The sequence below is a fragment of the Mytilus californianus genome, unplaced genomic scaffold, assembly GCF_021869535.1.
Source record: "Mytilus californianus isolate M0D057914Y unplaced genomic scaffold, xbMytCali1.0.p SCAF_4, whole genome shotgun sequence".
In the NCBI taxonomy this organism is placed as follows: domain Eukaryota; kingdom Metazoa; phylum Mollusca; class Bivalvia; order Mytilida; family Mytilidae; genus Mytilus; species Mytilus californianus.
The window spans coordinates 87,758,567-87,770,612 of NW_026262690.1; the positions used below are offsets into that span (position 1 = coordinate 87,758,567).

Sequence of the window (12,046 nt, forward strand, 5' to 3'; positions counted from 1 at the left end):
TTTGGACCTTAATGTAGACCAATTTGAAAACGGAACCAAAAATTAAGAATCTAAATACACGGTTAGATTCGGCATATCAAAGAACCCCAATAATTCAATTTTTGATGAAATCAAACAAAGTTAAATTTTGGACCCTTTGGACCTCAATGTGGACCAATTTAAAAACGGGGCCCAAAATCCAAAAACTTAATACACGGTTAGATTCAGCATATTAAAGAACCCCAAGAATTCAAGAATAAAACCCCATTGAAATTGATCAAGAAATAAGCAATTTATACGAAGTATCTTCTTTTGCACAATACTGTGCAATTGAATATTTCTTGCTATTGCGCAATACTGTACAATTGACAATTTCTTGCTATTGCGCAATATTGTGCTATTGGATATTTCTTGCTATTGCGCAATACTGTGCAATTGAAGATTTCTTGCTATTGCGCAATACTGTGCAATTGAAGATTTCTTGCTATTGTGCAATACTGTGGAATTGAAAATTTCTTGCTATTGCACAATACTTATTATATAATAAATTACACATCCTGTTTGGTGTGTATCTCCTACCATATCATTATTATTTGCTTTTAAATATAAATCAGAAATAACCAACTTAAAATGGAAAATTTTAAAAGAAAAAAAAAAAGGAAAAAAAGAAAAAAAAAGAAACCCCCCCCCCCCCCCAAATTTTTTGAACCCCCTTATGATTCATCACCCCCAAACTCAATCCCAGCCTTCCCTTTGTGGTATGGTACCTTGCAGTACAATTTCAGAGAGATCCATACACAAGTTATTGTCTGGAAACTAGAAAAATGCTTATTTTTGGCCCCTTTTTGGCCCCCAATTCCTAAACGTTTAGGGCAATTACCCCCAAACTCAATTCCAGCTTTCCCTTTGTGATATGGAACCTTATAGTACAATTTCAGAAATATCCAAACACTTACACACAAGTTATTGTCATGAAACTAGAAAAATGCTTGTTTTTTGCCCCTTTTTTGGCCCCTAATTCCTAAAATTTTCAGGCAATTACCCCCAAAATCAATTACAGCCTTCCCTTTGTGATATGGAACCTTGTGGTACAATGTCAGAGAGATCCATACACTTACACACAAGTTATTGTCTGGAAGTTACAAACATGCTTATTTTTGGCCCCTTTTTGGCCCCTAATTCCTTAACTGTTGGTACCATAACCCCCAAAATCAATCCCAACCTTCCTTTCGTGGTATTGAACCTTATGGTAAAATTTTATGGAGATCCATTCACTTAAACTAAAGTTAGAGTACGAAAACCAATGTGTCTTCGGACGACGCCAGACGACGCCGGACGACGACGACGACGACGACGACGACGACGCCAACGTCATACCAATATACGACCAAAAAATTTTCAATTTTTGCGGTCGTATAAAAAAATCATCGGGGAAACGGCGTGCATCATAAATAAGAATTGTTGCAAAAAAACTCAACCAAGAATAAAAAAAACTCAGTCTATTCGGGATAAGAACATATAATATATAGATAAACCGTAAACATGCTTACTTACTAATAGATACAGAACATTTAAAACATATATAATTATGATTAAATGTAAAGAATGAAAAGAAGAAAGGGATAAAGACGATTGAAGCAATTAATGTCAAATAACAGGTTTTACGTTTGCCGTCAATTTCATGGATGTCGACAACAGCAGGAACGATAACTCGTGGCGCAACGTCATTCCGTATCATGTAACCTTAACGATTTAGCTTATAACGGAATCTGTGCCTTCTTTTTAGGAAAATACTTTTGCCTGATAATCATGATAATAGAGGGGGGAAATCGTAAGATAGTGGTAAAAGTCATTAATAATTTATTTTTGTTTTCTTAAGAAATTGACGTTCAGAACTGTCAACTTGTTAGGGACATTTTCCCAAGAGCTTTAGTCAGAAGAAAACAACTCCCACAAATTGACAATTCTAAATGTCCATCGACCAAGTAGGACGTAATAACTCATGTTAAACAATGAAGAAAATTAGGGAAGCAACCAGATTGTAACAACTATTAGATATCTGCAATGTGAGGAATTTTATATTAAAGCGACCAATCGAATGACATTGGATTTTCAAACAGGTGCACATGACTATCGGTATCGACTGGTGTAGGAAATTTAGGATTGTCACGAGGATAATAAAGATATATTTAATCAGAAATCGATAGATCTGTGAAACAACAATTTTTATTTTAAAATGCTTTCAATAAAATGAAAATTCGTTATGTACTCATATGACAAATTCAGTAAATACAGCCATTTTAGTTGATGTGAGGAAACAAATGAAGAACATCTATATTTCGTACGCAATAAATAAAAATGTTCCTAAATTCGATCAGTCCAAGTTTACCTTAACGGGACTCGGCTATGCTTTAAATGTCCATTCGATCATAAAGCTCTTCACGTATCCGGGTATTTATAAATCTTTGGCTTTCAATTGATTGGGTTTGGACGTTCTTATTGAAGGTCAGTCATGAAAAGAGATTCGGATGCACGAATTTTTAAAGTGTTATTTTCATTAGATAGTAGTAACTTTTAATCTAAAAAAAGATTCCTTTAATGTACATTCCAAACCTGTTCTATGTTAAGTTCTTTTCAGTATTTGAATCTTTCAATAAAGTGCAATTACTCTAGATTTTGGAGAGAAACACAAATATGATATGGCAAAGAAATTATCGGTGGAACATTCTTGCTAAAATAATTTGGTCAAAATCATTATTCAGTCAGAAGTTTTAAAGATATTCCCCCGCATATATAGCATTGGCCAATTTGTTTGACAAACCGAAATCCTAGGATCCGATTACAGATAGCAATATGTTGTATAGTGATGTTACTAAGTTACTTTGTAGACGTACAGTTCATAATGTTAATATAAAATCTTCTAACGATTATTATGACAAGACACGAAGAATTTCGATAAACAAGAAATAATTGATTACATTGTATCGCAATGATGTTGAAGATCTGTCATCGCAGAAACTTATTCAAATTGGTTATAACAATTAGGATATTTTTTCTTATTTTTTAAATCGCTATGTATAGTATTCAATCATTTAGATTGCACGCCGACGGCTTTAATCCAAAGTCAAGGTTTTTGTAGAAAAAAGCGTATATACTTATTTTGATTTCTTTACGGTAATGCTCAAAAACTGATATATGATTGAACATGATAAATGTAAATATATCGATGATCGATGATTTTATTTTTTATTAAATTCACACGTCACGTGACATCCGCGTGTAAATTTCTGGTAAATAATGACATATCTATTCCAAAAGGACAACACATATATAATAAATAAAGCTATTTTGGGCAGACAACTGCACGGACGCCCTTTAACGAGTTCAAATTGGTCAGACAAATTAATTATTAAACATATTGTCATAGTAATAAGTGGCCATTTTGTTCAGTCAAAATATGTTGATCCTTCCTTTCAAAGTCATATCGTATTGTTCGTGATTCTTGAAATATTCTTTATTTAATATGACGAAATATTTCCAGTTATGCTATAATAAGCTACAGCGAAAATAGATATATCAATAGTACATTGAAAAAAAATAATCCACTTTACTCTTTCAGATCACGATACAAGTGGTCTGAATATCCCGTCGTTTGAAGAATGTTATAAGGGTTAAGGTAATAATCATCTCTTTTCTGGTACGCATAGTCGTACTCTTTCTTGTCATTGTAATATGATGGAGGCTCGCAGCCCTCAAGATTACCAGAATGTTGTTTTGATAACGGAACGTGAGTATTATCGTTGTAGTAGCCAAATTTCTGGGGACTGACAACTGGACGGTTGATCGCCACGTCACTTTGCAGCAGATCTTCTGGTATCTCATCATAGAGGATTTGGTCAGTCTTATAAATAGGTACAATTTTAGAACTGCCCAAACGTTTGAAAACGAAGAACATTCCTACTATGAAAAGAAGTATGCAGGCAAAAGCAAGAGCGCCACCGCTACTATATATAATATAAACAACTCTTGTTTTTTCTTCCCTATTCTCTGAACTGTATAATACTACTGTGTCTATGTCTGAAAAATAAATGTACTTTAAAATCAGAAACTTCCTTATACTAGTCAGTATATATTAGAAATGGAGTTTTGGGAATAGCTACATATGTTGAATGTTGAAATAAAACGAGAATGTAAAAAATAAAAAAAATATTTACGGAATAAAAAACTGATTCAAATACAAAAACCTTTGATATAATTCCACTGTTTAAACATATTGATAGTTTAATCAATATTTGATTGGGTCAGACTATCCCACGTGTCATTGAACAAACCTTCATATTCCATTCTGAGGATCATATTCCCCTCTGAAATGTCGGGATTACTTCGTGCGACGTTACGCGCGGTTAATGTACATAACGTTTTGAACTTCTTATTCTTCTTAAAATAGCGATAGCAAAAATCATTATCATGTTCAAATTTATTTCAGACGATAAAACAAAAAGACTTATATTTAAATTTTGATCCTTACTGTTTATCAATGGGTATGTCGTGTTTAGTTTGACTTACAAAAACAAGCGGATAAGAAAAAAAAATGTATGCAAAATAATATTTAATGTATTGATAGTAAACAAAGCATAGGCAGTGGAATAAATCATTCATTTCCCTTTCCCTCGGGAGAGCCCTCGTGAAATATGAATATTCTTGGGTGAACAAATCTTCATATCTCCCTCCGGCACGGGAAATAAATGTATAATATCCTATAATTACATAAAAGGATTATAGGAATTTTGACCAATATAAGAGAAATAAGACTTATAATCGAAAACAAACAACAAGGAACAACACATGTTCATATTTTCAATGTGGCATTATATTAATGATAAAATAAGTCATATTTTGAAACTGTAGACGGCATGAATGTTTTTATTAACATTTATCTGATCTGTGCATTTCAAAATCCGGATTTGTCTATATAGTCTGAGTTAGTAGATATAAAACAACATGCCTTTATTATATTTAAAAAAAAAGATGGATATCTTCAAATGTTTTAGCCCACACGTGTTTGTATCCGTTGGATCTATTAGCATTAAAACATTTGGAATTCTAGGACCGATATTTGCTTCATCTTGACCTTAAAACAGCCAATTAACGTGGAAGTAGTATCATAATGTAGTACCTGATGTTCCCTCGTCAATGGCCGTAGAGGGTCGTTTTGTCGTTTGAATTTCTGTAGAGTATTGCGTCGTCTTCTCTTTTCTCTGGCCCGTGGTTACCAAAGCTTTTTTAAAACACGTTAAACAGTTAAACAAAAATGAGATGATAGAAATTTTGAAAGGATGGATCGTAGGAGAAGTTGACAAGGGCGTGTTAATTCTCAACTACTTCAGTAATTTCCAAAATGTATAGTAATCTAGTGTTCGAGTAATTGTTAATTAAAGTAAACGATATCAACTGAATACTTTAAATGAAAGCACATTTCTGAATCTGTTCATTTATGCAAATAGTTATCAAATTATATTCAGAATATATAATTTATTCAGAAATCTTTTGGCATTTTTGTGCCAGAGTTTTGCCAGAATGTTTGAAAGATAGATGAATATAAATTCACTATTTAGGAACACAGAACATGATTTATTTTTGTTTTGAACCTACATTTAAAGTACTATGAAATATCTGTAACTACCTTTGGACTTTTTGCTTCAAAAGTACGAGTTGAAATATTGATGCTAACTATTTCATTCAAGTTTGTTTTATTGAATTTTGTACAGTTTGGCTCATATTGGTACTTGCACAATAACCAAAATGACCATCAACATTAAATTTTTTCATAAAAATTCATAAAAAAGCAATATCAAAAAAGTTATTAACCTTATTTTTGGCAAAAGGTAATGATACTGCGTAGGACAAACTGCAAAACCATTTTTTTTCTCTCTACTTCCTTTGTGCCACTTAATTTTTCTGTCCAATTTATACAAATGTTAAATAATTTGTAATGTATGCATGCTCTTATATATTGTATTGTTAAATATGTTAAATGGAGAAGATTTCATACTTCTGTAACTTTGACTTGTGTCTCATCCAATTTGTGTTTATGCAAATAAGATATGTTTAAACCAAAAAAAAAAAACAAGTTTTACTCCTCCAAAGAAACAAACTAGATACATTGGGTTTCCGAAAATGTCCGATGTTTGTCGAAGTAGAGACGTCTGTTGTTCCTTTAAAATAATCACGTGGTAACTTATGATCAAGAATACAAACAGAAATGAAGATTACACACACATCGCATTTTACTTGATTTAATTAAGTTCAATAAACACATTTTACAAATTTAACACTTAGTATGTCTTATCTCAGCGACATGTAAATACATTATCATCACTGGAGCAACATTGCTTTGCTGGCATGCTTACACTTCCTGGCAACATGAATTTACCCCTGGTATTTGATGAGATAAATGCGACTCATTCGTTTAGTTTCTGTGTTGTGGCGTATGAACTAATTTTGGTCTTTACATATTTTTCTTATGTCCTTCGAAATCTCAAAATCTCATTATCCCCTTATCATCTTTTTTTTAAATATATATATGAATATGTTTGTTGTTTGTTCAGTGTTCTAATTTAATTTGCATATTCATGAACTCATTATATTGATCATACCTTTAACGAAACGGGTTTTCAATTTGCATCCCTCGACTCTATCACAAATTTGCTTCCCTGAACAAGTGCATTTGGAGTTGCAACGAACCCCGTATTGTCCATATGGACACTTATATGAACAGCTATTACCATATAAACCGGCTGGGCAATCTACAACATAGCACATAAAAGAATAGTTTAAAAAAAAGTATTTAAAGTCATGCGCATTCAAACATTAATGTATCAGATATCAATCCAACATCCGAAAATAGATATTGGAAATAAATATTAACTTCTATAGGCCATGTGATCTCGCTCTCTACTATTTTTATTTCAAAATTTCGGTATTAGTAGAATTCCGCTTAATTGACTATTTTTCCCTTCAATTTTTGCTTCACTTTTCCTAAAATCAGTCTTTACAAAATTAATTTAAAAAGTTAACTTATCACAACAAATTCATCTCAAGATAATGTCTTAAAAAGATCGTTGAACGAAATATTGCAGATTTACTACTCCAGGAATAAATTGCAAAAGCTGTATTTGGATAATCTTTTTCAGAATTTGGGGTCCTCAATGCTCTTTAACTTCGTACTTTATTTAGTCTTAAAACTACTTTAATTCGAGCGTCACTTAAGAGTCTTTTATATATGAAACGCGCGCCTGGTGTACAAAATTATTTAATGACAAAATGGTGTGCCTTTTCAACTTTTGTGGATTGCAATATTTACTGTTTTCCAACTTCTGACAGTAAAAATCAAAAGTTCAAAGGACATGCGTATGTAAAGTATGTTTCTTTTCGATAAAGATGAGAAATTTTATATTGTTCTTAGAACTTCCGTGGTCAATAGAGCATTCTCTGTTGGGTGTGACTGAGCCACCTATACCATTTCCTATTGCAAGGAAAATAGCTTGGATTACAGATGCGACTGTAGTTCATTTCTGAAGATGAAAAAATCAAACATAATTTTGTATGAATTTAAATGTACCATTAAACATCATTATCTTATTGCAGAACAATACATGGAGATGTTTTTTTTTTGTGCCTCTTCTTCCCAAAGAAAGATTTAAAGAATCTGTTACTTTTTGACAGATGTTCTAATTGACCTATTCCATTTGACAGATATAACATTTGACCTATTTAATATGTCATATATTACATTTGACCTGTTTCGTTTGACAGATATTACATTTGACCTTTTTCTTTTGACAGATATTACATTTGACCTATTCCATTTGACCGATACTCCATTTGACTTAAGGTTCCACTAAAGTCAAAATATAGGACACTTCATAAACATCTAAATTTTGCCTGTATTTTTCAACCTATAATGAGTAAAGTCCTAAACTATGAGAACATATGTTCATTTATAATAAACAAACTTAACATATACACACTGTGTAAATTCTAAATAAACTTGAAATTGTTATGTTGTGGCCAAACCGGTTCTTTGGGTGAACACTAAATTTTCAAAAAAATCTGGAGGCCTGCGAGACGACTTAATTTGTTTAAAATTGGAATGGACGAATACTGTTATATCTAATGCAGGGCAAGCTCATGTTGATTTTTCAGAAAATGTATTGATTTTTGAGTTTCAGTTAATTTCATATATCTAGGTGAACAAATATCGAAGGTGCAATACAGAAATTGGACAAATATGCCATTAAAACATATGCATGTGACAAATCAACACGAGCTTGACCTGCATTACATGTAACAGTATTCGTCCATACCAATTTTAAGCAAATTAATTTGTCTCGCTGGCCTTCAGATTTTTTTGAAAATTTAGTGTTCACCCCAAGAACCGGTTTGGCCACAGCATAACAATTTCAAGTTTATTTACAATTTACACAGTGTGTATATGTTAAGTATGTTTAAATGAACATATGTTCTCATAGTTTAGGACTTTACTCATTATAGGTTGAAAAATACAGGCAAAGTATAGATGTTTATGAAGTTTCCTATATTTTGACTTTAGTGGAACCTTAATATATTGTTTGACAGATATTACATTCGACCGATTGCATTTCACAGATATTCATTTTGACATATTCCATTGAAAGTTAGTCCATTTGACCTACTAGTATTTTGACAGATATTCCATTTGAGCTATCATTTTGACAGATATTCCATTTGAGCTATCATTTTGACAGATATTCCATTTGAGCTATCAATTTGACAGATATTCCATTTGAGCTATCAATTTGATAGATATTCCATTTGACCTAGACCATTTGACCTATTCTATTTGACAGATTTTCCATTTGACAATTCTATTTGTCAGATATTACATTTGACATATATTACATTTGACCTATTCCATTTGACCTGTTCCATTTGACCAATTTCATTTGAAAGGTATTCAATTTGAACTATTCCATTTGACAGATATACCATTTGACATACATTACATTTAACCAATTCATTTTGGCTGATATTGCATTTGACCTATTTCATTTGACAGATATTACATTAGACCTATTCTATTTGACCGACATTCCATTTGAGCTATCCATTTGATAGATATTTCATTTGACCTATTCCATTTGACATATCCTCTATGACAGATACATTTATTCCATTTAACCAATTCCTTTTGATTGATAAAGCATTTGACTTATTTCATTTTAAAGATATTTCATTTGACCCATTCCATTTGACAGATATTTTCGCAAATAAGAATAGGTGGGAGTTCTGCGCGAACTGGTGGGTGGTCAGGGATAGGCACAGAAAGACTCTCTTCAGCATGGTCATCACAATCACCCTCCTGGTCGTATTCGTTCTGAGAGAATCGCAGATTATAGTGGACATTCTATCTATCATAAATTCCATTTGACAGCTATTTCATTTGAACTATTCCATTTATCAGCTATTTCATTTGATCTATTCCATTTGACAGACATCTCATTTTAGATATTCTATTTGACAGCTTTGTGTATTATATCATTAGACCCATTCAATTTGATCTATTCTATTTGTCAAAAATCCTATTTGACAAATGTTCCATTTGACAGATTGTCCACTTGACAGATATTTCATTTGACAGATATCCCACTGACATATATTTCATTTGACCTATTCCATTTGACAGAAATTTCACATGACAGTTATTCAACACGACAGATATTCCAATAGACAGATATTCCACTTGACAGATATTCCATTTGACAGAAATTCCACATGACATATATTTCATTAGACAGATATTCTATTTGGCCTATTCCACTTGACAGATATTCAATTTAACAGAAACTCCATGTGACTGATAATCGACTTGACAGATATTCCACTTGACTGATATTCGATTGCTGGACAGATATTCCATTTGACTGATATTCGATTTGACAGATATTTCATTTGACTGATATTCGATTTGACAGATATTTCATTTGACAGGTATTCCACTTGCCAGATATCCCATTTGACTAATATTCGACTTGACAGATATTCCATTTGCCTGATATTCGACTTGACAGATATTCCATTTGACGGATATTCCACTTGAAAGATATTCCTTTCGATAGATTTTTCATTTGACTGATATTCTATTTGACAGATATTCCATCGAACATGGTTTAAAGTGGAATCTCTGTGAATTTTTAATCAATAACAAACAATAAAAACTAGAACAATCTAACACGAAAATGTGTAACCAATAATACAGAAAAGTCTTTCTGATATTTTTTAGATAATGAACTTTCAATGTTTTTTTTTTAAAACGGCACCTACATTCGACTTCTAACTTACAGGGTTTGGAGAGCTAATTTAGATGTAATTACTCTAGTACGTTTAAAAGGTAATGTATCAGTCATAAGAGTATGGATTGGGTCTTTAATTTCTGCATTCTTTAAATATCTAGGGCATTTTTCTTTATCTCTAAAGTTAACGCTTATTCTGTAAGATTATCATGGAAATGTTTTAGTATAGATTTTTCTTATAATTATGTATTTCTTTATTCTGTAGATCTTTCATTTCAGTAACCAGAATTTCATTACCTAATTCGTTTATTTGCCAGGGTTATTCGTTATACTTTTGCAACCCGTTTTATTCTCTTTTTAATTTTTTTTTTTGCTAATTTTTCTCTCTTCATTATATTTTTTAGATCATTATTCTATATCTGTAAACAACATCAAGACCCTCAGTCATATGAGATAAAAATATGATACTCGCAGACTAATCGTTTTCATGGTAGATTAAAATAATTTTTATTTCTCGGTTATAAATTGATTGACATTTCTTCTATCATGTCTATTGAGTTTCATTTCATGGAACGCGATAGAGCAATCAAATTATACTTTGATAAAAAAAAAAAGATATATTATAAGTTTTTAATGTGATGAAAATAAGATAAGGTAATTATCCTATCGTTTATTTTTACAATTCACAATAAGGTTTCATTACTGATTTAAAATGCCAGTCATACAATGTATAGGTCGACAGATATGATTCTTAGAATTACTATTCTTGGAATTGCATTTAAATTTTTTCAGACGAATTATTTCCCTTATACTTGTTATGCTGTTTTTATTGTTGAACACAAATAAATTGTTCAACTGGACGGAAAAACACGACATAAGACTTGGCATAAGTGTAAATTAAATGCACTGCGATATATGTCTCCACATGGCGATGTTACAAAAGAACATAGACAATAAAATCTCCGAACCTTCACATCTTGATCGATCTTTTGAAAGTATATATCCATAACAACATTCTATCCTGAAAAAAATATTAAAGATCAATATTGACAAGTCTTCTAATAAATTCAAATCGAAAGAGAAAGTTCACATCACGGTATTTGAGTGGTAGTTTATAAAATGATAAAATACTGGAAATATTAAACACATACGTAGAATATCCGCATGCATTCGACACAAAATGAATGTTTTATTTGTCACGTACATATATATATGTATGTATTCTAAACATCTGTGTCTAATTAATAAATTAACATTACCCTGTATCCGATTTGCAAGCATTCTTATCTGTTGTAGATAACTGATGAGAATCTTTTACATTTCCGTATATAAAAAGTAAAAATAAGGTGTGTCTATAATAAACACACATGTTTTCTTTTTTAAACTACACTGAATTGCTGATTGATTTTTGTTTTCCTGTTGCGAATATCAGAATGGAATTTCCATATATCATATACATTCAAACAAAAACTGAAAGTTAATTTCAAACCTGGATTGGTCGGAAATGAGATCTTTAAACTTTTATAGATATTTATATATATATATCTCGTTGAAATTTCGTGACATATCACTTCCCGGTTTACTTAAATTTTAGTGGTGAATAATATAATCAAAGTACTGAAGTACTGAACATCGGATGACCGCAAATTCTGGTGGATGGTCTCAGACAAAAATCATATCTCTATACCTGAAAATTAGGTTAAGGTACATAGATATATTTTTTTCTGAGACAAGTT

General features: G+C 31.5%; 1 protein-coding gene across 2 annotated transcripts; it reads right to left on the minus strand.

The window, feature by feature from the left end:
* Positions 1-1,981: 1,981 nt before the first annotated feature.
* Positions 1,982-11,738, minus strand: LOC127738846 (uncharacterized). 2 transcript variants are annotated; one of them, XM_052250250.1, is made up of 5 exons: positions 11,570-11,738; positions 11,279-11,331; positions 6,636-6,785; positions 5,156-5,257; positions 1,982-4,056 (listed from the first exon to the last, which is right to left on the minus strand). In XM_052250250.1, the coding sequence occupies exons 1-5, from the start codon at positions 11,677-11,679 to the stop codon at positions 3,587-3,589; spliced, it is 885 nt and encodes a 294-aa protein (XP_052106210.1). In that variant the 5' UTR covers positions 11,680-11,738; the 3' UTR covers positions 1,982-3,586. The 2 variants fall into 2 exon arrangements, with proteins under 2 accessions (XP_052106210.1, XP_052106211.1); XM_052250251.1 differs by lacking the exon at positions 11,279-11,331.
* Between the last annotated feature and the right edge of the window lie 308 nt (positions 11,739-12,046).

Bases quoted from the DNA above. Each gene is read 5' to 3' on its own strand.
- LOC127738846 (XM_052250250.1), bottom strand. From the start codon at position 11,679: ATGTGTGTTTATTATAGACACACCTTATTTTTACTTTTTATATACGGA. The intron at 11,332-11,569 runs GTAATGTTAATT...TATTTTTTTCAG, and splicing joins GCTTGCAAATCGGATACAGG to GATAGAATGTTGTTATGGAT. The intron at 6,786-11,278 runs GTTCGGAGATTT...GCTATGTTGTAG, and splicing joins AGATCGATCAAGATGTGAAG to ATTGCCCAGCCGGTTTATAT.